Source organism: Leptosomus discolor, chromosome 25, assembly GCF_034619465.1.
Source record: "Leptosomus discolor isolate bLepDis1 chromosome 25, bLepDis1.hap2, whole genome shotgun sequence".
NCBI lineage: Eukaryota > Metazoa > Chordata > Aves > Leptosomiformes > Leptosomidae > Leptosomus > Leptosomus discolor.
In genome coordinates, this window is record NC_141415.1 from 6,851,249 (window position 1) to 6,877,254 (window position 26,006).

At 59.5% G+C, this 26,006-nt stretch overlaps 1 protein-coding gene across 4 annotated transcripts in view; it reads left to right on the forward strand.

Moving 5' to 3' along the window:
• The window catches only part of LASP1 (LIM and SH3 protein 1), a 31,490-nt gene that overhangs the window by 4,991 nt on the left and 493 nt on the right, over window positions 1–26,006 (forward strand). Inside the window, exons 2-6 of one of the 4 annotated variants that reach the window (XM_086477982.1) lie at window positions 31–125; window positions 14,693–14,777; window positions 22,204–22,311; window positions 25,615–25,776; window positions 25,918–26,004. In XM_086477982.1, the coding sequence (XP_086334108.1) occupies window positions 31–125; window positions 14,693–14,777; window positions 22,204–22,311; window positions 25,615–25,776; window positions 25,918–26,004 (537 nt within the window). Of the gene's footprint in view, window positions 1–30; window positions 126–14,692; window positions 14,778–22,203; window positions 22,312–25,614; window positions 26,005–26,006 lie in introns of all 4 variants that reach the window. The other 3 variants (XM_086477980.1, XM_086477981.1, XM_086477979.1) reach the window with 3 other exon arrangements.

The window sequence follows — 26,006 nt, forward strand, 5'->3', positions numbered from 1 at the left end:
TGTTAATGATTCTCTTGTCTCTCTTTCCAGTTCTGGCATAAAGCATGTTTCCACTGCGAGACCTGCAAGATGACCCTAAACATGAAAAACTACAAGGGCTACGAGAAGAAGCCGTATTGCAATGCGTAAGTCTCTGCTACCCACTCGCTGCCCCTGAGAAAGTGTTGGGCCTGGGAGATGCTCTAGGGTTTGCTGGACCCTTCTGCTTCTTGAGCCCGAGTCCTCACACCCTGAAAGGGGGGCTGTGGGCAACCCTGCCCTCTGCGGAAGCTGTCTCTCCCTGCTGCTCTGCAGCATTTTCTGGGAGTGCATGTGAAGCCCTGGCTTGAAGGGGTCACACAGGCCAATTAATGCTGGTGTTAAACCAGTGTTTTCCAGGCTCATGATGCCAGCTGATGGCTGCTCTCCAGCTCCAGTGTGGGCAGACTACGGGCAGGCATTTACCTGGAGTCGATCTTAATCTGTATCCCCTTAAAGAAGGGGAAACAAAAGGGTGTTTACACCGCCCTGGCTGCGTACAGGTGTTGGGGGAGAGGAGAAAAGCCTTTTTGTGCAGGGGGAGGGGGTGTGTGAGTGAGGGACATGGGTGTCACTGCAGCAAGTGCTCTGGTGGGGTCATGGCCGAGTGCATTCGCTCTGATCTGCTGGCGCTTGCCCTGCGTGTTGGGAAGGTAAATGCATCTGCAGGTAAATACAGCTTGAACGCAAAATCCTCCTCTCTTGGGCGGTGTGGGGGAGATGGAGGCAGAGCAGGGCAGAACGAGAGCAGCTGCCTGTACCTGGATCTTTCAGGCTGCTTCTGAGTGATGGGGGTTCACTGCCCCCCCCCCCCCCCCCTCTTTTTCCCTTCTTGTCAAGAAGGACCCTTAACTGGGTACAGCTTTCTGGGCTCTGCTAGTGGTGAGCGCTAGTCCCTCTTGAGCCCATAGGGAAGCACCGAGCTGGATGTACCTGACGTGTTTCCTAATGTATGTAAAGCAGCTTTTGCAGTAAGATTTTTGTAGCTGCTGCTTATACATTAACAGCTCTTAAAGAAAATTAGATAACATAATGCTGCTTAGCACTTGCATGGCACGGTCCATTCACAGGGTACTTTAGAAACGATAATCCTGACAACCGTCCTTGTAAGTTGGGTGTTACCCTGTTAATGTCTAAGACAAGTACAGAGGCGAAGCAGTAAGACCATCAGCCATACAGAGCCTTAGCAAAAACCTCTTCCGTAGCTCTACAAAAGGTTGATTGTTGCTGATACAAGGTGTTGAGGATTGTGTCTCCTCCAAAGCCCAAAACCTCTGTTGGACCCAGATGAGACTTGCAGCATTCAGGTCTTGGCTGGTGAAATGCAGGGTGGCAACCGTGTGAGAAGTAGTAAAGAACTCTTAGTTACCTAGTTGTACGAGGGCCAACAGCACTGTTAGAGCTCCAGCTTCTGAGGTGAAACTGGGAACTTCTTGGACTGCTGGAGTAGTATGGGGAGGGAGGGGACCTATGGTCTGAGGCAGGGCGAGCTGTTGATTAGAGAGAGAGTTGTTCTTGGACTGTGCAGGTCTTGGCTTACCGTGGTGCTCCAACCAGCCTGGGATCTGTGAGCTTGAGACCGTGATTGTGGGGAGCTGCAGGAGATAAGACCCCTGAGCTCTCCCTAGTGTCCTGAACCAAAGCTTTCTTCTCTGCATCCTGGGCACCCTCCCACCAGCTCTGGCCGAGAGCCTTGCCTGGCACCATGTGCTGGGGCATGCCCATCCCTGGTGCTTCTGCCTCTGGCCGTTGTCGGGGTGGGCCTGGGGTCCTGTTCTTGTGCTCCCTCCCTCCAGGCTGCTGGAAGGGAAGTGGGATAATAATGGGAAATTCCTGAGATTCCAAGGAGTCTGCGCAACCCCGACCCATCTCAGTTTCTCAGCCCCCTCTGCTCCAGAGCTCCCTTTGATGCTGGCTGGCTGTCTTAACCCTTTACCAGGCTCCCTGAAGAAGAAGCAGCTGTCTGTCTTGCCCCTACCCCAGGGTAGTCCTGGATGTTCAAAATCGTGCGCAGAAACCCACATTAAACGCTTTGTTCTGTCTACTTTGCCTGGCTGTGCCTTAAAGCAAAGGGAAGTGAGAGCAGTTGAAAACTGCTGGCACATGAGGCTTTGCCTCTGGCAGCTGCCAGCCCCGTGTTTGCTGGGGTGGAGGCTGTAGGGCTGCAATGCCCAGACGTGGGGTGAAGGGAAGCTTCAGCCAGAGGAGGAGGGGTTAGTTCCTTCTCAGCTATTGCCCCCAGACTGTCCTGGGGAGGAAGAAATGTCCAGGCGAGGTGAGTGTGTCAGGCAAAGGACAGCCCAGAAGGAGCCCACCCTTTCCAAACAGCTTCTGCTGATGTTGGAGTTGAGGGGCAACATTGATCCCCCCCCCCCCCCCCCCAAGAAGGGGGTGGAAAAGCAACGTTTATCCTGGCAGGGAAGAGGCTGCTTTTCTGAACATGCCTTAGCACAGGGTCTCCTCTGTTTGAGCCGTGGCCTTCTGCCAAATTCCTGAGTTTCTTTCTTCAAGAGAGCAGGAGGAAGAGGGCTGGGCTTCCTCCCTATCTGACATTACCCCAGCAATAAATCTGTGTGAAGCCTTTCAAGAAGGTGGCTGGTTAACTCTGCCCTCTGCCCTCCCCGTGCCCGTCAGTGCTGGGAACTTGCTTGGTGGCACAGGCGATGGCCTCCACCCTCCTCGCCATTCCTCTTTTGACTTCAGCTGGATACTGGGGTGACTGGTTGTTCACTGGAAGCAGCGTTCAAGGCTGAGCTCATCCCTTTACGGGAGCACTTTGAACTAAAAGAGGGGTGGAGGAAGGGCAATATCCAGGTGAAGTTTGAGGCTTCTGCAAGGGGGGAGCCTGGCTGCAAAGGAGAGGCAAGGTGGTGTGTTCAAGGGGACCAGCTGCTCCCAAATATACGTTATATATAGGCTTTAACTTCTTGCTGGCTGTGCTGAAGGGATAACAGAGCTCTGTGCTGCAGCTGGCAGGGCTGGGGTGGGGGTCCAGGCTGTGTGCCTTGTCACAAATGGAGGTGGCACCTGCAGCAGCAGGGCTCTGGTCCCCTCCTTCCAGACGGCCCTGGTGACCGGCAGCGCAGCGCAGGGCTTTGCCTGGGTGGTGGCTCAGCTGAATCTGTGCCTTGAAGATCCCGTCTCAGAGTTCAAAGCTGTATATTCCGTCTGGGGAGTCGGCATCTCCAGAGGCATCGCTGGGCAGCGCTGCTGCTTGAAATGCAGAGAGGAGCCTGCGTGAGCCTGTGTTGAGGTGGGGAGAAGGAGCAGTGTCCTGGGCAAGAGGCTCCTTTTCTGCCTCTGTCTTGGCTACGAGGAGGTTGTGCTCCTCTCCCTCGAGGACCTCGAGATGAGACCCGAGGCTGGGCTTTATCTCCGAGCTGTGGGTTTGCCCCAATCCGTGCTGACGAACCAGCAATTGCCCTGTTGGATGCAGCTCGGTTTGGAAAGCCCCGCTCTGGCTGCGCACACGCGTCCCCCTGCGCTGCCATCCTGCCGCTGGAGCGGGGCTGATCAGAGGGGCTGCCTCTGCTGCCTGCACACCCCACAGTGCTGGAGGGGTTTTTTGGGTTTTATTTCCTTACGGCTGCAGACTCTAATGCTGGCAGGAAGCTAATGGCCTACTTGTCAGCAGTCCCTCCTCCCCCACCGAGGAGCGGCAGCCTGGCCTGACGTGCAGCATCCTTTGTTTGAAGGTGCTGGGGGAGGTGGTGCTGCCCTGAGACCCTCTGCTCACCTTTGCTATAGCCCTGGCTCAGGCTGCCCCACCAGGGCAGAGCACAACGAAATAGTGTCTCCACACCCCCATTGCTAAACTGCTTTTTTTCCTTTTCCCCCTCAAAAAAAGGGGCTAAAGGCGAAGCAAGGCTGCCAGAAATATCTTACGTAGGTGTGTCGACAGGGTCCCCGCTCCCTCCATCTGCCGTACTTGCGTGACTTCGGTTTTCCTCCAAGGAGCTGACTTTCCTTGCGGGAGAAACCACACCCGGCGTGGTGGTGGTGACGGCGGCGTGTGCGTGCCGATGTGTCCCGGGGGATCGGGATCTCGGGGCTGACATTCCTCTTCGCTGAGTCAGGGCAAGCGGCTCCCAGCTCTGCAGCTGCCCTGCCCGGCTTACCTAGACCTAGCACCTCGTGTTGCTGGGGCACAGCAGCTCTGAAACGGGAGCTGTAAAACCCTTAGTTCCTGGTGGTGACCCAAAGAACCTCCCTGGCAGATTTCTCACCATGAAAATCCTTGCTTTTCTACCCAGAGCAAGTGGCCCAATACCTCTGGGCTAACTCCTTGTTTGGAAAAAGTTAGTGAGTGGCTCTGAGCTTCATAAGGAGCCAGTGATCTGTTCTTGGCATTCCTCTACGCTCCATCTGGTAGCAGCCTACTGCATTAATAAAGTGATCTTCCAAGTTTGGGGGGAGGCAGGAAGGGAAAGAGGAACAACTGTGCTGCTGGGACGGAGTCCAGGTGTTTATCCCATGATTTATTTGTGCCGAGTTTCTGGATGGGAAGAACTGCCTTTCTGTCTTGGTGTGCACACTCTGCGTGCCGCGGAGCTCCCAACAGCCTCTGCTTTTTGTCTTGGCGTAAATGAAAGCTGCCTTCCCCCTATGCTGCCCCATCCTTAGCCCCCCCCCCCCCCCTCCCCAACACACGCAGCTTTGAGGAGCTGTGGGGGGATACAGGGTACTGCTGCTTCACCTCTGCTGTGTTTGGAGAAGGGCTCACTGATGGGGGGCGGGGAGGGGAGGTGGTGGTGTGTGGGAAAGCTCTCCTGGGTAAGGCCGTGATTTAATGGCTGCAAGGCCGCACGTGTCAGCGAATCCTCTTTGGGGTGGAGCCTCTTGTTTCTGAAGTGTTTGGGGATGACTCGCTCCAAGTGCTCTCCGTGTACCGGGGCTTGGTGGGGAGACCTCTCGCAGCTGACATTATTCCTCCTGGAAATCCAAGATCCTTCTGCGGGGCTCTGCTCCCCTTCCTGCACCCCGTCTGCGGCTGTGGCCTCCTCTCCATGGCTGGAGCTCAGTTGAAACCGGTGACGCTCCCCTGTGCGCCACCCGAAGCATTTGTAGGTGAAGCCTCTGCAGAGGTGGGCAAGGGGAAATCTCTCTGACTCCTTTCCCTCCTGGGCTCACCCTGCGTTGCTGTGTTGCTCCTTCCCAGTAGCCCCAGGTGTTCTCCACCCAGCTGGTAGATGTTTCCCGACTCCTGGCATTAGGGGGAGGAAAGTGTGTGCTCAAAAGGTGCTTGGTGGCTGCTTATTGTTAAAGACTAAACCATGTCACCCTGGCAAAGCAGATGTTCTCCGAGAAGCGCTATCCCCTGCAGTCAGGGTGTGCTGCATTGGTGGGTGAAGGTCCTTCTGCTGTCACTGTCTTGCAGGCGGCTTCTCTGCTCCTCTTGCCCCGGGCTGGCAGGCAGCACTGCAGCTCACCCTGCGCAGGGTGGGTTTGGGGGCTCAGGCAGAGCTCCAGGGCTCGGCAGCTGCCTGCAGCCCTGCCCAGGGGATGGGGCAGCAGCCACGCGACGTCCTCGGAGCCAGGAGCGCAGGGTTTGGGCTGAGTCTGCAGCCGGGGCTGCCCAGCACTGACCTCGCGGCCCGGGTCAGGCTGCAGATGAACGTTGAGACTTTCCTAAACTTGCTTATCCATGCCTGGGGCCAAAAAAACCTTGTGGAAAAAGCCAGCTCCGTTGCAATGCCCGCTCTGTTCCCATAAACAGTGGCGGGGGAAGGATGAGACAGGCACTGCTCTGTTTTGGGGGGGCTCAGCGATGGGGAGGGGGGAGCAGCGTGACGAAGCAGAGCCCTTTCCGGGAGTGACTTCTGACTTCACGGCTTGGCAACCCCTGTTCTCCCGCGTGCGCTTGAAATCTTTCCATTGTGGATTAAAGCAGGTTGGTGGAAACAGGCTGGCTTTCCCTGAGGCAGCGTGCTGCTCTGCAACGCCCTCGGTAGCTGCTGGCAGAGCCTCCGGGGACGGGGCTGAGGTGGATGTTGCCTGTGCTGGCGGAGAGCAGAGCTGGCTGAGCAAAACCCTGCTCCCCCCCTTGCTGTCCTGCGCTGAGACAGCCGTGCTAGAGCTGGCGGCAACGGGTTTTGCTCCTCCTGCCCCCTCCAGCCCTGTGCTCGCCTGGCAGCGCTACCCTGGGTGGGCAACGGGGAGGGTCTTTGAGCAAACGGGCCGAGTTGTGCTCTGAGTTCCGTTAAGCAAAGCCAGCGCTGAGGCGGGCTGCGAGCAGATGCTGGGAGAAGGCAGCAGCTGCCCACGTGGAGGGGCTGGCCCAGCCATTTTGGCAGCTTCCCCCTGAAAATGCTGGGAGGCACTGGAGTCTTTGCCTGCAGCCTGCTCTTTTACAGGAGGGTGTTTGCAAGCCCTCTGCAAAGTGGCGTGGTGCTGCTTTTATGATTAAGAAAAGAGCAGTTAATTATTTTTTTCTTTTCTAAGCCCGTCCCCAAGAATCAGCAACTCTTTGAAAGGCAGGATGTGAACTTGGGAGCCTTCTGGCAGAGCAGGGCCTATTGCTTCCTTGGTTTAACCCTTCTTTCCCTAAACCCTGACGCAGCTGCACAAAGGTGTCTGTCGCTGCTCCGAGGTGCAGGTTTGGGGGCGAGGAAGGGACCGTGGATTTGCATCCAGTGCTAAAGCCTGTGCTGCTGCTGCTTGCCGGGCAAGTCTGCCAAAAGCACTTGCTTGAAGCAGCCTGTGCTTGAATACAAGCAACACTTTACACTAGAGAGGCTCTTCTAAACACTCATCTACACATGATCTGTGGTGTAAACTAGCCTTGCTGGAGGGACAGATGCGGGTTTCTGAGTCATGCTGGAGATGCAGAGTCCGGGTCCCACAGCTAACGTCAGCTGGCTCCTGGCGGAGCAGCTGGGTGGTGCCATGCTTTTTACGGATGTGTCCCACCAGTCTCTTCGTTGGAGGAGTTTTAACTTTTTTTTTCCAGTTTGTGAGAAGCTCCAAAGGCAGAAGTTCAAGCGCTGCCGCTTAACTTGGCTCCCTGGAAAGGCAGTTTTCGGGGGCACATGCTGCTTTTAGGACAGGACTGGGATGTGATGGGGTGCGAGTGCTCGGAGGTGCGCGTTGATCTGCAAGTGAGAAGGCGGGCAGACCCTTTTCACTACTGCTCTGGGTCCGGGGAGATGAGAATACTGCCCAGGTGTTGTCAGCTAATGGGTCACAAGAAAACTAAGACCAGGGTGCTGGTATGGGGCTGCTTCTGGTTGGTGTCTGGGGAGGAGGAGGGGTCTGTGTTTGCTTTCTAATGTCCCTGCTAAAGGAGCTTCCTGCCTTAGCCTTGCCTTTGGTTGTGTGGCTCCTCAGATCAACCGGGTGAGGTTTTTCTGCCGTGGCTGTGCGACGGTGTCCGTAGCGGTGCTGCTGGAGGGAAAGGCAGAGCTGCTCGGGGAAGGGCTGTGAGATGCACAGAGCAGACAGACCGTTATCCCTCGGGAACCCTGTGGCTCGCTGGTAACAGCGAGGTAAACTTTCATCTGCCTCGGAGTTGCCGTACTCAGCCTCTAATGCGGGAGCCAGACAGGCTCTATCTGGCTGGAGGAGACTCGACTGACCTGATTTAGCAACGCAACAAAAAAAATGCCTCGTCTCTGGTGGCTGTGGCTGGACCAGCACAGCCTCGCTGGGGTATCTCACCACACGCAGGGTCTTGCTACCGGTCGTAAAGCTCCTCTTTTTTGGGAGGAGGAACTGTGGGCACTGGGTTTTTGTGGGTTTTTGAAGGTGGCAAGTGGCTGTCCTCTCTGTGGGTGACACCTGCCAGGCTGGAGCTGCTTCTGTGCTGCAGAAAGCAAACGGCTCTGGGCTGTTTGCTCCTTCCCTCCTTAGCTGGCCGTTCAGTTGCTTCTGCAGCGTGTGAAATCTGGGGTGGCTTTTCTTAGCGTCTCTCCTGATGGGTGTAATCCCCCGAGGTCCCGTGGAGCTGCAGATTAGAGGGGGGGGTGTTTTTCCGCCGGCCCCGAGCGAGGACGCGACGTGCCGCCCCAAGTGCCCAGCCTTCGCTCCGTCACGTGTCCCTCTGCCCCACATACTCGTGTGCCGCTTCGCTTAATCTGACAGCAGCCCCCCGCAGCGGGGGGTCGGAATCCCGTGTGTCCCATTCGTTAAACTCTAATCAGGCAGAGGAGGGATGCCGGCAGTGCCTGTGAGGAGAGACCCCGAAGTGTGAGGCCAATCCACCAGCCGTCTGGCGGCTCTGCCCCCCGAGACCAGCAGGCTCCTCTCCGTCAGTCGTTACAATAATCCGTGTCTGCCTGGCTGGGGGAGCAGCTGTGGGGATGCCAAGGGCTCGACGTGCCCTCACCCTGCCTGGGCTCTGTACCCCTCCTGCTTCACGGCCGTGGGCTCGGCTGCCACAGCGTCACCAAAGCTGCAGAGCACCGGGCGGTCCCGGAGACCCGCTGAGACTTGGCTTCCTTCCTGCATCCCCCTCCTGCGTCCCCTCAGGCAGGGAAAACCCCATGATGCTCCTGCCGAAATGAGAGCAAAGCGTTTGGACCCTGTCGTAGCATCAGCCAGAAGTAGGAACCAGAGGCACCTCCCTACAGATCGCTCACATGGGTGGGTTTTTTTTTTTCCCCCTGGTTCCCATTCATTCTGGAAAGGTTACTGGTTTTGCCTGAATAGCTATTACTTAGCAGCAGACTTTACACAAATGTCACATCTAAGGGTGCGTGGGACTAATTATTTCCTTGCCGTTTGTCAGAAGAGGGATGGTTTGAAGCAGCTTTCTCCCGTTTGTCTTCTCAGGCTGCTTGTCCCTGAAGCCTGTGGAGCTTGGAGGGGTTTTCTAATGACCCTTCAGGGCTCCATCTTCCCTTCACATGACTTTTGTTCCCCGCACGGTTCTCCACTTGTTGCACGAACTTAGGAGACAAGTGTTTCTGCAGCAGAGGGCGTGAAGGGCATCAGGGCAGGTGCACACGTGCTGTGGGAGCCTTCACGGGTGTGTCGCTGGCGGGGGACCTGCTGTCAGAGGCCAGACAAGCTCTTGCAGCACGATCCCTTCTGCAGCTGCTGGCAGAAAGCTTCTTCCTCCACGGACTCTGGCCTCAGCGCCACGTGGAAGCGGCTGTGGTGGTGGGCGCTGAAATTCCTGCTGGTTCCAGTTTGGGAAACCTTCGGCTCTGGTCCTGGCTGGTGAGGATGGCTGTTTGGTAACTGCACGGGTGGATTTGGCGTGTGTTGCTCACGCTTCTTCTGAAAGAGCCAGGCAGGTTGAGCAATAAACACCCTCCCCCTTCCCTGCTTCCCCAGCCAAGACGTATTTATGGTGACGGCTGGGGGAGGGCAGCGAGGACCCACAGCTCTGCTCCTTCCTTGGTTTTCACTGTGAGAAGGGGGAGAGCTGGGTCTGCTCTGCCACGAGACCACCCCACGCGAGGAGGGACGAGCCTGTCTTCGCTGCAGGTCCCGCAGATGCCCCGTTCCCACGCACAGGCTGCCTCCCGCGCTCCCAACCCAAGGCAATTCCCTCACTATCTTCTCATTAAGATTTAATTTATTGCTGACTATTACTGTGGCTGATTCTCATGCAGGGGAGATGGTTTTCTCCTCTCTGGTGTGTGGCAGGGATCCGGGTGTCTGTGTTTGTACTGGCTGGGCAGGGGGAGGCGCTGGCTTCGGCGGTGGGGAGCTGCCACCGCTCCTGCCTCAGGAACCCCCGGCCTTAAATTCCCTAAGGACTGAAATGCCTTTTCTTTATCAGGCGGATCTCATGAGCTGGGGAGAAAAGTGATTCCTAATCTTAGGGGAAGACGCTCAGCTTGTGCATTTCATCCTACGCCCAGTGCGGACGGACAGATTACTCCTGCCATGCTAACGACAGTCTGCAGGGGCTCGAGGCTGAGTAAAAAGCTGCCTCAAATCCTTGGGAGGTTTCCTCAAAATCTTAACAGAAGCGGAAACCTAGTTCTAGCCTAGCCTGTGTGGTCTACGGCTATCTCTTCCTCTCCCTCGCCAGCCTGCGGCTGCAGCAGGGCATAGCCCGCTGTGGGCACAGTGCTCCTGTAAATGCAAGAAGCGGGGCTGTTAGCTGGCTTTTGGATTATTTTTATTTTTATTTTTTTTTTTTCCCTACAACCATGGCGCTTCGGTTCGCCTGAGCTCCACGGGGATGAATTTCTCGGTTTCCAGCCCTCGCAGTAACTGGGGCTTCCCTCCTCCCTGCATCCGGAGGCTGCTGCTGGGGACTCGTCTTCTCCCAAGCGTTATTAGCATGCCCGGGGCATGGGATGTGGTTGCCATGGCAATGGGATGATTTCGGCTGGCAGCACCAGCAGATAGTACGGGGAGCTCCTGGGCCGTGGCTGAGCCGTAAATGCAGCTCTGGCTGGTGGTGCACCTGACTGAAAAACGGCGTTGGCCCTTCGCGGGAGCCGTACGTCTCGCTGCGTGGCTTTCCTGCCGGCCTGGGGGCTGCGTGCAGCCCTTGGGGGCTCTTAAAATTGGGGGTGTCTGTAAAAGCTGCTGCTGAGCAGCAGGAAGAAGCCTCTGGATTTGCGGCGGTGGCGGCGCTCGGCTCTCCTTGTCGGGCTGGGACAGAGCTCTTGTTCCTTCACGGCAGCTCCGGGGCTGGTCTGCGTAGCCTGTTGCCTTCCAGACCTGGTCTGCAAATGGAGAATTAGCAGTCGGGGGAGGGCGTTTGAGCTCCTTGGACTTAAAAGGTGGCTTTGTTTTCTTTGACCTTGGTACGAGTCAGGCAGTGACTTCCGAGAAACTCGGGAAAGGGCTCCGGGGTGCGAGCGGTAACTCGGGTGAAACAAGAGGCGAGTCTCAGGACTGTCCTCTTGTGCCCCTGGAAGCTGAGGTAGGGCACTTACTGGATTAGCACTACTGTTCATTAAGCCCCAGCTCCCCCAGCAGCTGCCTAATGGCATCTGGGTTTGGACCAAAAAAGAAAAAAGTCCATCTCCTACTGGCGGTGTTTGCTCCTGACACTCTGCCCAGCAGGTACCAGCCTCCCCGTAGCCGTAACCCACGCTGCCCCTTCAGGAGGGGGAAGGAGTCCTCCCTGGAGCGGCTGAGGCGCAGCACCCCTTGAGCAAGGGCTGTTAAGTGCAAACTCCTCTGACACGGGCTGCCTTGGCCACCCAAGCTTGTTAGCGAAGGGGTTTTGTCATCTTTGCGATGACAAAAGGGTCAGCTCCCCTCGATGCTGTCTCTCTTCAAGGTCTGAACGCTTTAACCCAGCGACCAGCCCAATTGCAGCAGCCTTTCCAGGAGCAACCTTTGCTGACCAGAGGCCAAGCTGGGCCGGTGTAATTGAGACCGAGCCCCTCCCTCGCCAGCCCCCCACGCTGTGATCTCTGCTGGCAGCAGGCAGCAGCTGGGCTGGATTTGGTCCCAAGGTGTCTCAGGCTGGTTTGCTGCTCCTAAAACGTCACTCACCGGTGCAGCTCCGCAGCGGTGGCAGTAGCTGGGCCTTTGCTGAAGTGTCCGGCAGAGAGGTGAGTCGGGACAGCACCCGCCCGGACATCCACGCTCCAGTGGCACCGGCTGCTGGGAGAGCAGGAGCTGTGGCCGAAACGTTAAGAGCACTTAAATAAACGGCAAACCCGCGCCCAGTTCTGCAGCGTGGTGTCCGCCCGGTGTCCGTCGCTCCTCGTGAGCGCGGGACCCTCCTGGAGAATCAGATTTTTAGCATTATTGGAACCTTCATGCAGGAATTTCTCTGCAGCAAGCCCCAGGCAGTAGCTTGGTGAAATATCTGCCTTGATATTGTATCCCAGTGTGAAGCCTGGACATACTGGTGCCCAAAGGTAGTGGGGAAGGGAGCCTGAACACACAGTATTATATCCCCTCTAATCAGATTAATCTAAACAGAGATTAAACTGTATCCTTCGAGCAGTTGCTGATCTGCTGTTTGTGTAAAACCAATTCTTGTCCTTTTCGATCTTATTGCTGGGTGTCGGGGGGGGAGGGGGGCGCTGTGCAGGGTTAATTTAGGCTTATTTGGTGCGGGTATGGCTGCGCCCTCTGCGCACCAGCATCACGGGCTGGGGAAGGGTGGGGGGCTGGCTGGGGGCTCGTGGCCAGTACCCACCAGATGCTCACGGGCTGGCTGTCCTCAGGCGGGCAGAATGTTCCCCATCCCTCTGGGAGCCTGGTGTTGACTCTCCACTCCCCTAAAGCAGCAGGCAGCTGGGACGGTGGTGATGGGCCATGGCAGCAGGTGGCATCCAGCAGGACAAGGTCTGGAGCAGGGAGGTGGTGGTGGTGGTGTATTTTTTGGGGGGGGGGGAAGCTGGGCTGGCGGGTGGGTTCTGCTGCCGTGCACCGCAGGGCTGGGGAGGGGAGCAGGCAGGGAGCTGCTGCTTGCTGAGTTGCCTTTTCCCCTTTCTGCAAACCACATCTGCGTTGTTTGGTTTCTCTGTGTGTGTGGGGGGGGTTCTCTTTATTTTTTCAGTGAGGCTGAGGCAGCTATTTTTATTCTCGAGTTTCCTGCATTGCTGCTTTACTGAGGTATGTGCTGCTCTTGCAGGTCTGGGGTTGCCTATCTGTTGCTGTCCTGCTCCGACAGCATTGCTCTCAACCAGGCTCCTCCACATGCAGCTGGCTTTCTGCTCATTTGCCTTCATTTGACCACACTTCGATTAGCCTTGGGCAGAGGTGCTAATGCTGAGTCTGGAAACAGATAATTGCTAGTGCTGGAGGAGCACACAAGCTCCCAAAACAGAGCCCGGAGCCGCCTTAAGACCCAGTTAAGACCCATTTCGTGGGGTCTGGGAAGGGACGGGAGCTGCAGGTATTTGCTGCGTAGCCCTCGGGTGAGAGCTTGGTTCAGCCACCGCCTGGGCTGCCCGGATGGAGATGTGGGAACCGGAGGATGCACGGCCTGAGTTACAGCCCTGACACGGGGATCAGCGTTGTGCCCAAAGCCTTCAGGTCCCCGAGGGCGAGTGAGACCTCCCAGTTGTCCTCTGTGAGGAGCTGCCCTCTCTTTTCCGTGGGCTGCTTAGCCCTGGCCACCTCTTTCAAGAGCTACTCCAGTGAAAGGACAGTCGGATCGTCTGGCTTTGTGGGAGAGTTCGTCCACGTCCTTGCGCGTATTTGCAAGTGCAGCTGAGCTGCGGCGCCACGAGCTGCCCTTCAGCACGACCCAGGGGCGGTGCTGGCGCTGCCTCCGCGCCTCCCGCCCGCCCTCCTGCAACTTTCCTAAAACCCCGCAGTCTTGTTTCTGCCGCCCGGTTTGGGTGTCCCACTGCGACTCTTGTCGAAGAGAAACCTCAGACGCTTTCAAAAGGCAGCTTTCCCCTCCTTGCGTTGTAACCCCGAGGTGCTGCCGTGGGTGTCTTCGGTCTCGTTGCCATCCCGTGAGAGCGGTTGCCATCCCGTGAGAGCGGTTGCCATCTGTTCAGGGTCACATTCCCTCCCTGGGCTTTTCCTGGGGAGCGCTGTGCACCGAGGGCTTCCCCTCCGCGGCGGCCGGTGCTGAGCGGGTGTTCCTCTCGCAGGCGGTTTCCTTCGCACCGTGTGTGGAGCTGCAGACACAGCCGGGGTGGCTGCCCGGACCGGGTCCGGCCGCGGGTCAGAGCATCCTCTGGGATGCAGGACGCGGCTGACGCTGAGGGAAGGACCAGGACTTGAGTGGTGTGGGGACTGACCCCGCCAGCAGTAACTGCCCCTGGGGTCTGCTCGAGCGCAGCTGGAGGCGTTCGCCCGCTGAACCAACCCCATCACGGCAGCGGTTTGCCTCTTGCTCTTTTCCCTGTCTCCTGGAGGGTGGGAATGGCCACGGGAAGTTCACTCACCTCCTTGGATGGGCCTTCTAGCAGCCTCCAGCTTTAGGATTAGACATTTACTTTCTGCCAGTACCCGAGTTCTCCCGACTCTTCGTTTATGTTCTCTGTAGCGAAGGCTGCACGCGCTTTCAGAGACGGGGCTTCGGAACAATAGCTGCTGGCTTGGGGCCAGACCGCGGTGGAGGTCTCCTGCTTTACGTTCCCATTCCGGGCATGTCCCAAGGATTCACTAAACATGTTGAACTGGTGCAGATAAGTAGCGCAGCCTGTGCCCGAGGATGGGCACGGTTATGCTGACGTGGTTTAGAGCGCAGTTGTGATACTCTGCAGTCCCAGGAAACCGTAACATGAGGCTCGCGTGGCTGAAACTTCAGCAAAATAAGCGAGTAAAACCGCCCTGCTCCCTTCTGACCCTTCGCAGCTGAAACAGTGGAGCAGGCAAGGTCGTTGTAAACCAGAGCGTTCGCAGCATTTACTTGGACTAATGTTACCCTGAGGACTGTTTAATGGAACGCTGAAGATATGTTAAGGTCTCTGCAGAAATCAGATAGGCACAAACCTGGAATGGCTTTGTCCCCTGGGGGGAAAAAACCAACCTCCTCTTCCCTCCTCCTTTTTTTTTTTTGAGAAAACTGAAGTTTAGCTGAAGTTAATATATTGAGATTGGGAGGGAACCCAGGGAGAAACGCGTATCTGCTGGGGAAGGTGCCAGGCGGAGGGGAGAAGTCCCCTCACCCCAAATGGCTCTGGCTAAACCTGCGTGTGGGTGTGTCTGCAGCCCGGGTGGCGCTGCCGCCACTCGCCGTGGTGGGGCCGCTTGGATCTCCTGGGGGCTGCGGGTGGGAGAGGGCAGCGAGCGTGGCGCTGGCCGGCGGGAACGCGGTGACTCACAATCTCCCCTCTCTCCCCAGACACTACCCGAAGCAGTCCTTCACCATGGTGGCAGACACTCCCGAGAACCTGCGCCTCAAGCAGCAGAGCGAGCTCCAGAGCCAGGTGAGCGCCCGGGCCGCTCCTCGCCCAGGGCTGCCGTACTTTGCCCCGTCGCCCTGCGCTTTCCCGTGCTCTCGTGCTGTCCTACGCCCTCGCGCAGAGGAGGGAGAGGCAGGTTCGGGGCGTGGGTCCCTCCTCTCGGGTCTCACCCATCTCAGCGGTGTTTGCTGTTCCAGTCATCCGTGGCTGCTGGGACCTCCTGGAGGTGGGAAGGCTCCAGCAGGCAGTCTGCCACTCCCAGTCCATGCCTTGCACCAGTTTACCCTTTTCCCAGCTGACATCCAGCCCACACGATCAGATGAACTGGCCAACGGCCTCATCTGGGCAGGCGTTGACTCTCTAGGCGAGTATTTCAAGTAAACCCATATCTTGTAGGGCTTGAAAGCTCTGGCAAGCAGAAATAAACAGATAGAAGGGATAACGACTGGCACAGATAAGGATTTCTTTCTCTAGTGGGAAGAGAAGAGCCTGTTTGAGAAGGGTGTTGTCCAGACATGTCCTGTTTTATACCCTGAAGGTGTCTCTGGATCAGCAAAAGTCCCCAGCATGGCTGTGGGCTGGGTTCTTGTGCTGATATCTGCAGTGGGAACCACTTGGCTCTTGGTCCCTTGGGTGGGCCAGGGAGCAAGCCCTGCTTTCCTGCTCTTGCTCCAAGCCACTGAGAACAGAAACGTGAGCGTCGATCTTGCAGCGAAACAGCTGGAAGGCCAAGGTGGGCACAGAAGCGGGCAGCTTTGGTGGGTGACCCTTCTTCACGGCCCTTTGCTGAGAGGGTGTCTTGAAGCATCTGAGACGACACTCTGAAGCGCTGTCGTGAGCTTTGACGTTGCAGAACTGCAGGCGTGTGCTCAGAGTACGCGGCGCTGCAAGAAAACGCGTCCGGCGGCAAGTTTGGCTCGAGTCAGCGTCTCGCAGGAGAGCACAGGATGTGGCAACTCTGCTGGGAATCCGTTCCATTTCGCTTTCTCTTCGCAAAGGGGCACGAAGGCTGCCCAGAGTGGTGTCAGCAAGGCGTGTTGGCTGAGCTCAGCCTTGCAGCAGCGTTGGTCCTGGGCAGGAGGAGGACAGCACGGGATTTGCCGTAGTGTTTTCACGGGGAACAGTTCGGGATCAGCGCCCTCCTCTCCCTGCCGCGCTGTGAAGGATGCGGTGACCTTCCTTCTTTCTCTTCCCATTAGCCTGAGAGCATCAGGAGCTGAAAAGCAGATTGCCTGGGAATGCATCCCGATGGAGGAGGAGGGGGAAACCTCAGGACCTCACCTGTTAGCAGAGAGAGCTGGTGGTGCCTGTGCAGCCAGCATCGAGTTTTGAAACCTCTGCTTTTGCAAGGCCTCTTCCTCAGAGCAAGTTGCCCAACAGCTCCCTGGCTTGCACAAGCGCAGCTTGGCTCGAGCGTAGAGCTAGAGCCCAGCCTGGGGCTGGCTTTGTGTTTCATAGAGCGGTTAAGGGGACACGGTTGCTTTTCCATGGTAACAGTCGAGATAATGCTGCACCGAGCGGTCTGGAGTCTCCAGCACTGTTTTTACAATGACTTCAGGCTCTTCATTAGTTGTTGCTTATTAAAGGAGACCCTGGGGAGGGAGTTTGCTCCGCTGCCTGGGCTCTTCTGTAGCTGGTTGGGACTTTGAGCTCCTCGTGGTGTGCGGGAGGTGGCTGGAGGCAAAGCCAGCTGCCTTGTCTGTTCGTTTGAGCCCGCGCCTCCAGAAGTTGGTCGCTACGACTCAAATCTCCCGCTGTCCCTGGGAGAGAAGCGGCCATGCCCAGCTCCCGGTGCTCTCCTGGACTTTGGGGGCTGGAGCTGGGAGAGCCCAGGGCTGTAAGAGCCTTCTGTGCTCCCTTGGTAGCCTGTCAGAAGAGGGGCTGGGGTGCAGGCAGGGTCTCCCAGTCTGCCAGGTGCCACCACCCCACCTTTTCAGCGCTGGTTTCGTGCCAGGATGAGCTGCAAAGCGGGACTTCTCTGAGCAGGAGGCTGCTGGGGGCGTGCTGGCCGTTTGGGTGCTGGCAGAGCCCCAGTGGAGAGGAGCCAGGGAGGGATGGCAGGAGCGGTGGGAAGGAGGTGGCAAAGCTGCACCAGGTGGAAACTGCCAGGCTGAACTGCCCGCAGCCCTGGGGAGGACGGATCCTAAACACGCTTCAGATAAGATCTTAATTCCTCTCTGCCTTTGTTCTGCCTACAAAGGGAGTCTCCTATTTTCCAAGCGCCAAACATTTGTATTTCTTGAAGCGCTCTGGCTAAAACACACTAGCAGCCGCTCTGGTTTATTGACAATCTCTTCTTACTAATTGCAAGAGCTGAGCCAACCCCTGGGGACGGGAATAGGTCACCTCAGCCCTTCCAGAGCAGGCAGCGGGGTTCACAGTCTTGCAAATTAACTGGATGAACTGGAGCTGTTAGCCGAGACAGGGGAAGGCTTGCGGAGAAGGGCTGGCTGGCTCGGCTTCGCCGTGATGACAGCCCGGCAGGAGGGCTTCTGCACTAGGGTTTGCCAGTGCCCGCTGAAAAGCGCATCCTGGCTGACGCTGCTGGGACAGGCAGAGCTCGGCACGTGGGTCTAGGAGTTGAAATCCCTCGTGGAGTAAGAGCAGGGCAACGTGAACAGTCGCATCTTGCCTTCAAGCTCGCGTTTACCAGCCACACTCAGCCGTGGCCGAGCCTTTGGTCCTCGCTGCAAAGCTTCCCCGAGCGCCTGTCCCTCTGGAGAAGCTGTGGCTGGGAGCTGCAGTCGGAGAAGGGAGATCGCTGGGTCTGTGTCCCCTGCACAGGGGATTTCTGTCCGGTGGAGGGTCGTTCCCTGGCTGTGGGAGCGATGCTCCCCAGCAGTTTCACCTGGTCCTCTGGGGCAGAGCTCCTGTGGGGCTGGAGAGCCGCTCTCCTTGTGGATGACCCCGAGGAGGCTGATCCCGTATTTCCTCCCACCGAAAATACACTGCCTGTCCACCCCGGTGTGACTGGAAAAGCTGGTCGTTCGCCGGAGGGTGGGGATGGGGCAGCTGCGTGCCGAGCTGGAGCGGTTTCATGTCGCTCCCGCTGCCTCCGCTATTTGTGTCTGCTGGGAAGGCGTCTCCTGTTCCGGTCACTGGGAGATGCTGGATAATGATGTCTTGGGCAGCTAAATGAGTCTCCAAAGTGACAGCTTCTTCGCCTGCAGCCTTGTCTTACAGCCCACGTGCGGCAAGAAAATTGCAGGTTCCTGCCCTGTGGCTCCTCTTTCGGGCTCTTAAAATGGTGTTTTTGGGTGCAGCCCTTCCTGCCGGCGGGCGGAGGCTCCTCCGGAGGCGTGGGAGGCAGGTACCCCTCGCCTGTCCCTCCGGCTGGGGGTGACGTCGAGGACGTGGACGCAGGGGAGGGTTTGACACGCTTGAGCTGAGACCTGCGAGGGGTTGTCGTGTGCGAAGGGCCGTTCCCCGGCTCCCTTCGGATAACGCACGGATGCGCGTTGCTCTCCTTCTCGCGGAGGGAACGATTCCTCCGGGAAAGCTCATTGTGGGCCCCGTTTTTTATGACGGGATGAGGTGTGGGTACGGCGCCGTCTGCCTCGCTCGGCTCTTCAGTACAGCGTGTCGATGAAACGCAGCTACGAGCCGGAGCGACGGCAGCGGGTGTGGGGGTGGCGGCTGAGGCGGGAGCGATGGAGCTGGACGGCCCCTCGCGCGGTGCTGGGCTGGTTCCCGGCGGTACCGGTATGCCCTGTGAAAGCACGGTGGGACGTCCCAAACCGGGCGTTTCTGCCCCTCCTCGTCACCCAGGGTCACCTGCACTCGAGTTCCCGAGGGAGCGAAGGCAGCAGGACCCTGGCAACGTGGCTGGAGCAAGGATTCGTGCCTCTCTCAAGGCATCCTGCGCTGGGAGCGGGATTCCTCGGTGGCCGGGGGTCGCAGGTCGCCTCTCCCCACCCAGCGCTGCCTGCCAGGTCCCTGCTGGCACAACCCAGGGCCGGGAGAAGCTGAAAGGCGCCTTGTCTGAACGCTTCCTCCCTCCTTCCCGCCCTTCTGGCTCAGACCTGGCCATGGCCGCAGCCCGGCGGGACCCGGTCGCTCCTGTGCCGAAGCCGGGAAGGGCCATGGATCCTGTTCAATAGCGACTCCCCTGTGCTGAGCACGGGGACAGTGTCTGCCCGGTGGCCTCCCTTGCTTCCTCCCAGCGTTGCCCCGGTGCTTCTGCCGTGTTCTGATGTCCGTGGCCAGCCGTGCTGGGGTGCAGGAACCCTAGCCAGCTGGGAGCACCAGCCTGGGACGTGTGTTTTGGGTTAGTCCTGCCCCCTGTACCTGCGTCTTTCGCCCATGACTCCAGGATCGGGTCCCCCCTGCCATTAGCTGTCCCCACATGGCAGTTGTTTAGGGCCACGTTCCTGTATCCTGAAAGTTAGAGGGGTAAAAAAAACAAGGAAGAAGGAGGGGGGTGGGATTTAGGAGGGTAAAAATACCGAACTTATCAAAGGAACCGCGTAGCCTCGTGATTAGCTTCTCGCTTGGTGACTTTATCCTTCCAGCCTGGATTTCTTACAGCTCCTCAAGCTGCGCGTTTGCAGCCAGCACGGGCACCCCGTGCCCCCTCCTCGGGGGCCGCCTGGGCAGGATGAAGCCGAGCACAACGGCAGGGCCAGCCCCCCGCGCCCAGGCTGCGGCGCTGGGAAGGCGAACGGCCTCAGCCGAGAGCCGAGCAGATAAAGGACAACCCCGGCCCCTCTGCCCGCCTGTCGCTGCCGCTGGGGCTTCGCCGAGCAGCTCCCGGGGCTGACTCACCCCCTCCTGATCCCCTGTCCGGCTGCGTGTCAGAGGGTTTGTGTCACAGCTCTGTTAACCTTTGGTCCCTCGTGCCCCGTGGTTAACACCTCGAGGCTGCTCCTTCCTCATCGGTGAGGTTCAAGCTGTGTTCTTTACCCCGGCCAACAAAAGGTTGGGTTTTTTTTTTTCCTCTCCCCCGTATTGCTTCAAGGAAAAGGAGACTTCTGCCTTGAAATCGGTCTCTCGTGTTCCTCTGATGCGCTTTGGCGTCTTGGTTGTATTAATATCCTCCCGGGGTGGACTCTGCAGCCTGGTTCATTAAGCCTTTGCTTTCTCATGTCGCATTAGAGTTAGAAATCTAATGTGACTCTCAGATCATACCGTCTATCTAAGGGTTTCTGTGCTACCCGGTGGCTGAGAAGGTGTAGGGGCTCTGAGATGCTTCCAAAACTTGCCTTTCTCCTGGTTTGCAGGGTAGGAAGTGTGTTTGCGAGCCGAGCACCGAGCTCTGGGGCATCTTCACCACCCGTGCAGCCACGGGGGCGAGCTCCCAGGTGCCTGCTGGCGTGTGGCACCACCTCCTGCTCCAGACAAAACCCTCTGAGCCCTGGGGACTGTGGCCCCTGAGCCACCCCAGCCTCCCGGCAGGGCCAGCTGGGGTGGGGGACGCACCGAGCTGGCCTGAGCCTCCAGCCCCTCTGCAAAACGCAAACCGCCGTGTCTCATTTTCCCCTGGAAACCTCTTGTTTCCTTTGTGTTCTGCACCAGAGAAGGGGCAGGACCTGCTCCATGGTGTGCTGCGTGCCCGCAGCCCTGGCTGGCTCCAGCGCTGGAGGGGCCCGACCTGGGCGCATCAACGTGGCCCAGACGCTGCCGGCTCCTGCCCGCTGGGCCAGATCCTGGGCCGGAGCCAGGCAGGACCACAGGAGAGCCCAGATGGCAGCGGAGGTGCCTTGGCTCCTCCAGAAGATGCTCTAAAACGTCTGGCAGCCTTTCCTGAAAGGCGTTTGCAGGCCCAGCAGGCCACGCGGCCTGGGTGGGAGGCGAACTCGCGTGGCTCTGCTGGAGCGCGTGTCGGGGAGAAATCGGCTTTATCCCACCGCCCCCCCCCCCCCCCGCCACGCTGCCGCTTCTCGGCCTCCCAGCTTTCTCTTGGCACGGCACGGGAGCGCAGCACCCGCCTCCCGCAAGCTCTCCCTGTGCAGGGCCAGCCCAGCTTCCCGACCCTTCGTCTGGCGGGCTGCCGGCCGGCCGTTGGGGCGGGAAGGGTTCCGGGAAGCTGCCGGTGCTGGCCAGACGCGCTGGTGTCTGGCCCCTGCGCTCCCGCTCCAGGATCCCGCTGCTCTCCCAGCCTCGCTCCAGCAAAGGCGGCTCCCGCTCTGCTTCACCCACCGCCGGCAGCTCCGTGCCCCCCAGCCCGAGGGGGCGAGCGTCGGCCCCGCGTTGCGCACGCGGAGGCGGGCTGCGCCGTGGCTGTCCGTGCCGGTTGGCACGGCGGGCCCGGAGGTTTGATCTCCTCGCGTGACAGGCGCTGGTGACCTTTTCATTTTGGTGACAACATAACAACTGTCCGCGGCGCGCGAGGCGAGCGCCGGGGAGGTGAATCCCTGGGAAGGGCAGCTTTGGCTCCGCGCTGCCGCTGGACGGAGCCCCTTGAGGCTCTTTCCTCCCCAAATAGGCAGAGGCAGCTCCTGACAGCCGTCAGCACGGGGCCAGATCCCCGCAGAGAGGACGGAGGAGGTCGGGGTGTCTCTCTGAACATCTGCGCTTCCCCCCCCCCCCCAAGCCATGAAAACGGGGCGTCTTTCTGGCCGCTTGGATCTCAGAGTCAGCAAAGGCGCTGTGTCGGGGTGGGCCGGGCAGCTGGGCGCTGCTCCCTTCCCCGTTGGAGCCGTCGAGTCGGCGGTTGGGTTCCAGCCTCTGCAGAAGCTGCTTCTGCTTCTGGGTGACTTGGGTGGGAGCAACGGTCCTGCGCAGAGCGGGGCCAGCTGGGACTGGGACCAGCAACGCCCGGAGCCGAGGCTGCCGAGGGGCTGTGGTGGTGTGCTGCGCTAGCTCCCTCCCGGGAGAGCTGGAAGCTGCAGCCTTAAAGCTGGATAGAGCTATGTTAAAAAGAAAAAAAAGCCGAGAAAGCCAGGACTTTTCAGCTCCTGGGTGTGATGGGAAGGGATGCTGATGTCAGCGTCTGGCAAACAGAAATGAGGATGCTTGTGTTTTGCCAGCCTCCACCCTCTGGTTTCATTATGGCCTTCTGGGTGTATTCCTTCCCAGAGGTGGCTGAACGTCCCCTGACGTGGAAATGCTTTCGCACGGGTGTAGCTCGCCAAATCCCAGGGCTGCCGAGCCGGCAGCTTGCCGTGGGTCAGCAGCTCCGTGGTACGTGACTCGGGCGCGCTGGTAGCCCACAGGAAATTCAAAGTAAATCCGAGTTACCCCGGCCCCTGCCGAAAGAGAAACAAGATCAGCAGAGGCGTAGGAAGTTGTTTGTGTGTTTCAGCTCTTGGCAATACCCCGTTTTGCTATTCCTGGATACGCTGGGGGGGGTCTCCTGAGCAAGGCAGAGGCCCTGTTAGAACCAGAGCACATGGGTCACGGTGCGGAACCAGAGCACGTGGGTCACGGTGCGGGGCTGCTGCTGGACCCAGCTGCTGTGCACACCAGCTTTCCCCGCCGTTTAAATCTGTTCCTTCTCGTTTGTACCCAGATTCGCTACAAGGAGGAGTTTGAGAAGAATAAGGGGAAAGGCTTCAGCGTGGTGGCTGACACCCCGGAGCTGCAGAGAATCAAAAAGACTCAGGATCAGATCAGCAACGTGAGTAGCTTCTAATCTCTGCGTGTGATATTGCCGTGACCTTCCTCCCGCCGGAGGAGGCTGGGGGGGGAAGGGGGGGCCCTGCCCGCACAGCCAGCGGTGGCCCCGCGCTCTGACGGCTGCTCACGAGCGCGAGGCTGCAGCACCTTGAAGCCCGGGCAGCGGGGATCCCCCAGCCCCTTCGCCCGGGCGTCTCGTGACCCCGCTTGCGTCTCTCCCGGCTCCTCCGCGCTGGCAGATGCTGCAGCCGGATCCGGAGGAGTATCTGAGTCCTTCCCTTCTCCCGAGGTGCTCGAGTCCGTGTTGGCTGCGAGGAGCAGGAAGGGGAGCGGCAGAGAGTGGCCTTTGCTGGGGGCAAATGGGGACCAGGGCCAGTCCCGTACGCTCCTGGTTGTCACCGTAACCCGCAGCGTGGGCAGCACTCGCGCGGTCCCGGCTCGCTGGGGCCAGCCCTGCTGCTGCTCCCCCCTCCCCCGCGAGAGACCCCGGTCCCCCTTGTGCTCTCTCTGGCCTGTTGTTTGTGTGTGGAAACCCCTGCCAAAGGCACACACCTCTTCCTCCTGTCCCCTTGCAGCTGCGACTGTCCCCTGCCAGGTTCCGCTTGCCTTGACCCCTCCTGACTCCTGCAAAGCCCTTCCCAACCATCCGGCTGTCGGGAGCGGGCGCTGCTGCAGCTGCTGCTGCCGTTGATTTGCACAGTCCCCAGGGTCCCACCCCCTGCTGTCACCAGCCCTGAGCCTGGGGGGGGGGACAGGCAGCGTCAGCCCCTTCCCTACCTGCAGCCCACATCTTGCGGTGGCCGCGGCACCGGAGCAGCCGTGCAGGGAGCTCCTCGAGCCCCCTTGGCCGTGCACAGCTTCCCTCCTGCCGTCCTCACGGAGTGTCAGGGCTTGGAAGGGACCTTGAAAGATCCTCTAGTCCAACCCCTCCTGCCAGAGCAGGACCACCCAGAGCAGGACCACCCAGAGCAGGACCACCCAGAGCAGGTCACCCGGGGATGCGTCCAGGCGGGTTTTGGATGTCTCCAGAGAAGGAGACCCCACCGCCTCTCGGGGCAGCCCGTGCCAGGGCTCTGCCCCCCTCCCAGGGAAAAAAATCATCCTGCCTCTGTGCTGACGTGGAGGGGTTCCCGGGGGCTGCACAGCACCATCTCCATCCTCCCTTGACCTTCTGGAAGGGGAGCTCCGGCCTGCGTCTGCCAGAGACCCAGCTCTTCCATCTCCCAACGTGACATTAAACCCCTGCCCGAGCTCGGGCCTGGCGCCTTGCGCTCCCCCCCCGCCCCCCCACAGCCTCCATCCGCATCCAGGTACCGGTGGTGCGTGGACGCCTGTGTGTTGCCATGGTGAGCGAGGAGGATGCACACTCGCACGTAGAGCTGCGGCGCTGGGCGCGGCAGGCGCGGGGTGTATCTGTCCCCTGCCCAAACTCGACCCCGGGCGTCTTGGCACGGGAGCATCTGCCGTCGGCACCACGCAGGGAGTTAATTAACCTTTAGCCCACAGTGAAAGTCGTTATTCATGTTCCTTATCGAACACCCAGGAGCTGTTGGGAAGCCCTGGGAAGGCTCCCTGACCACTAAACCCGCCCCTGGAGCGCAGCTTTGCAGGAGGAACCTCTGGGGCGCCCGCTCGACGGGGCTGGGCGGCTTCTGTGAGCTCCTCCGCGGCTCCGCAGCGCCCTGTGCTGCTCTTTCCCTCCTGGAGCATCCCTGCCTTGGGGACAAAGGCCCTGGGGTGGGAGCTGCTCTGTCTGCTCCCTCGGGGTGTCCAGGGAGGAGGGTCTGGGCTTGCAGGGAGGAGGAGGATGGTGGCCCAAGCAGGAGAATGCCCAGCAGGGCGGGAGGAGGTTGTTTATTCCCTCTTCTTCTGATCCCATTGTGCAGTTCTCTGGCAAGCGCTGATCTCTCCTGGGGGAGCTCTGGGATGTTATCTGCACACCAAACCCCAGGACAGCGAGGGCTGGAGAAGGTTTCCCACTTGGGAAAGGGACCTGGGTGGGTGATTTTCCCTGGAGGCAGCTTCTCGGTGGGCTCTGAGCCTGCGGGAGGTGAGCACAGCTTCCCTCCCGTGGAGCGGGGCTGTGGTCTTTGTAACAGAAAGCACCCCTCTTTTTTTTGGGGGGGGGGGGAGGGGATCTGTGGAGCTTTGGGGACATTAAATAACACAGCAGAGAGATGAAACCAGCCCGTGTCCCTCTGCTCGGCCCCCTTCACCCTCGGTAGCGCTTTCCAGCAGCATCCCTGTGGACATCTGGCTGCCAGCCTGGGCTTGCAGTGACCCACTTAATAAAGACGCAGAAACAACCCCCCCTCCCTGCAGACAGCCCCGCTCGGGGGCGGCTGGGCAGGCACACGGGCAGCCCAGGGGGCTGCCCAGCCCGGCAGCGCCCGCTGGGGCGTGAACCCCTCCGCAGCACGGGGGTGCCCCAAACCACCCCCCACGACAGGGAAACCCTCCTGGCAACGGAGCTGGGCGAAGCCTGAGCCCCTGAGGGCCGGGAGGTGCTGTCCGGAGGCCTGGGCTGGGGGAGCAGGGTGCTCCCCCTCGGGGTGTTCTCCCTCCCGGGAGGGTGGCTCTGCTCCAGGCTCTGCCTCCTGCCCCTGGTGCAGTGCCCGGCCCTCAGTGACTGTTGAACCAGCAGACACGTGGGCTCCAGGTACTTTCCGGTGGCAAAGCGTTCATTAACACAAGGGCCTGTTAATTTTCACACCCACGCCCAGGCGGTTGGGTTAACCCTTCCCTCCTGCCTGCTGGGGGCGGGGGGCTCGGTCCCCTGCAGCTGGTGTGTTGGGCAATATCTGCTTTGAGTCTTCTTCAACAACCCCCCCCGAGGCCCCCTCACGCGTCAGTTAAGGAGGGATCCGGGGGTAGGTTCGGAGCGGTACCTCCACGGCACTCGCCGTACCCAGCCACGGGCTGGGGAGCTGCCCACCAGGCTCGGCGTGTGCAGGGGGCACTTCCTAAAGGTGCTTTTCCTCCTGCAGCCTGGGGGCTTGGGAGCCTGGTCTTGAATCTCACCAAAAAATTGTACATCCCACCCCCAGGACGCTTCAACCTCCTCCTTTTTGTGCCACAAAGGGCTCTGAGCAAGTGTCCCCTGGGGAGATGTGGGGGAAGCAGCCGCCTGGCACTGGCAGGGAGGCCGTGAAATGGCTGGTGCTGAGTCCTTGGTAGCAACAAGAGAGGAGCTGGGATGAGGTGAAGGGCGTTCCTGGCGCTGAAGGGCCGCGGGAGCTGCTGCCGGCGCTGCAGGGCTGTCCCGGCTGCGCTCTCACCTCCCCTTCCTCTCCCACCGCTGCAGATAAAATACCACGAAGAGTTCGAGAGGAGCAGGATGGGCCCGAGTCCCAGCGAGGGCGCTGAGCCGGAGCGCAGGAACTCCCAGGAGAGCAGCAATTACCGGAGACCCGCGGAGCAGCAGCACCAGCCGCCTCACCACGTCCAACCCAGCAACCCGGGTAAGGCGGGGGGCTGCGGGCGTCCAGCCCGCGGGGCAGCAGCCGCCTCATCTTTGCGGGGGGGAGCTTTGCTGTGTCCCCCCCCCATCCCAGCACCAGCTCCAGCTAACGGACCCGTCTTTTCCCCCCTCCCAGTCTACCAGCAGCAGCAGCAGCCGCCGTCTCAGCCCTACGGCTACAAGGAGCCCGCGGCACCGGCCTCTACACAGCGCAACGCTCCTTCTGGAGGGGGGGT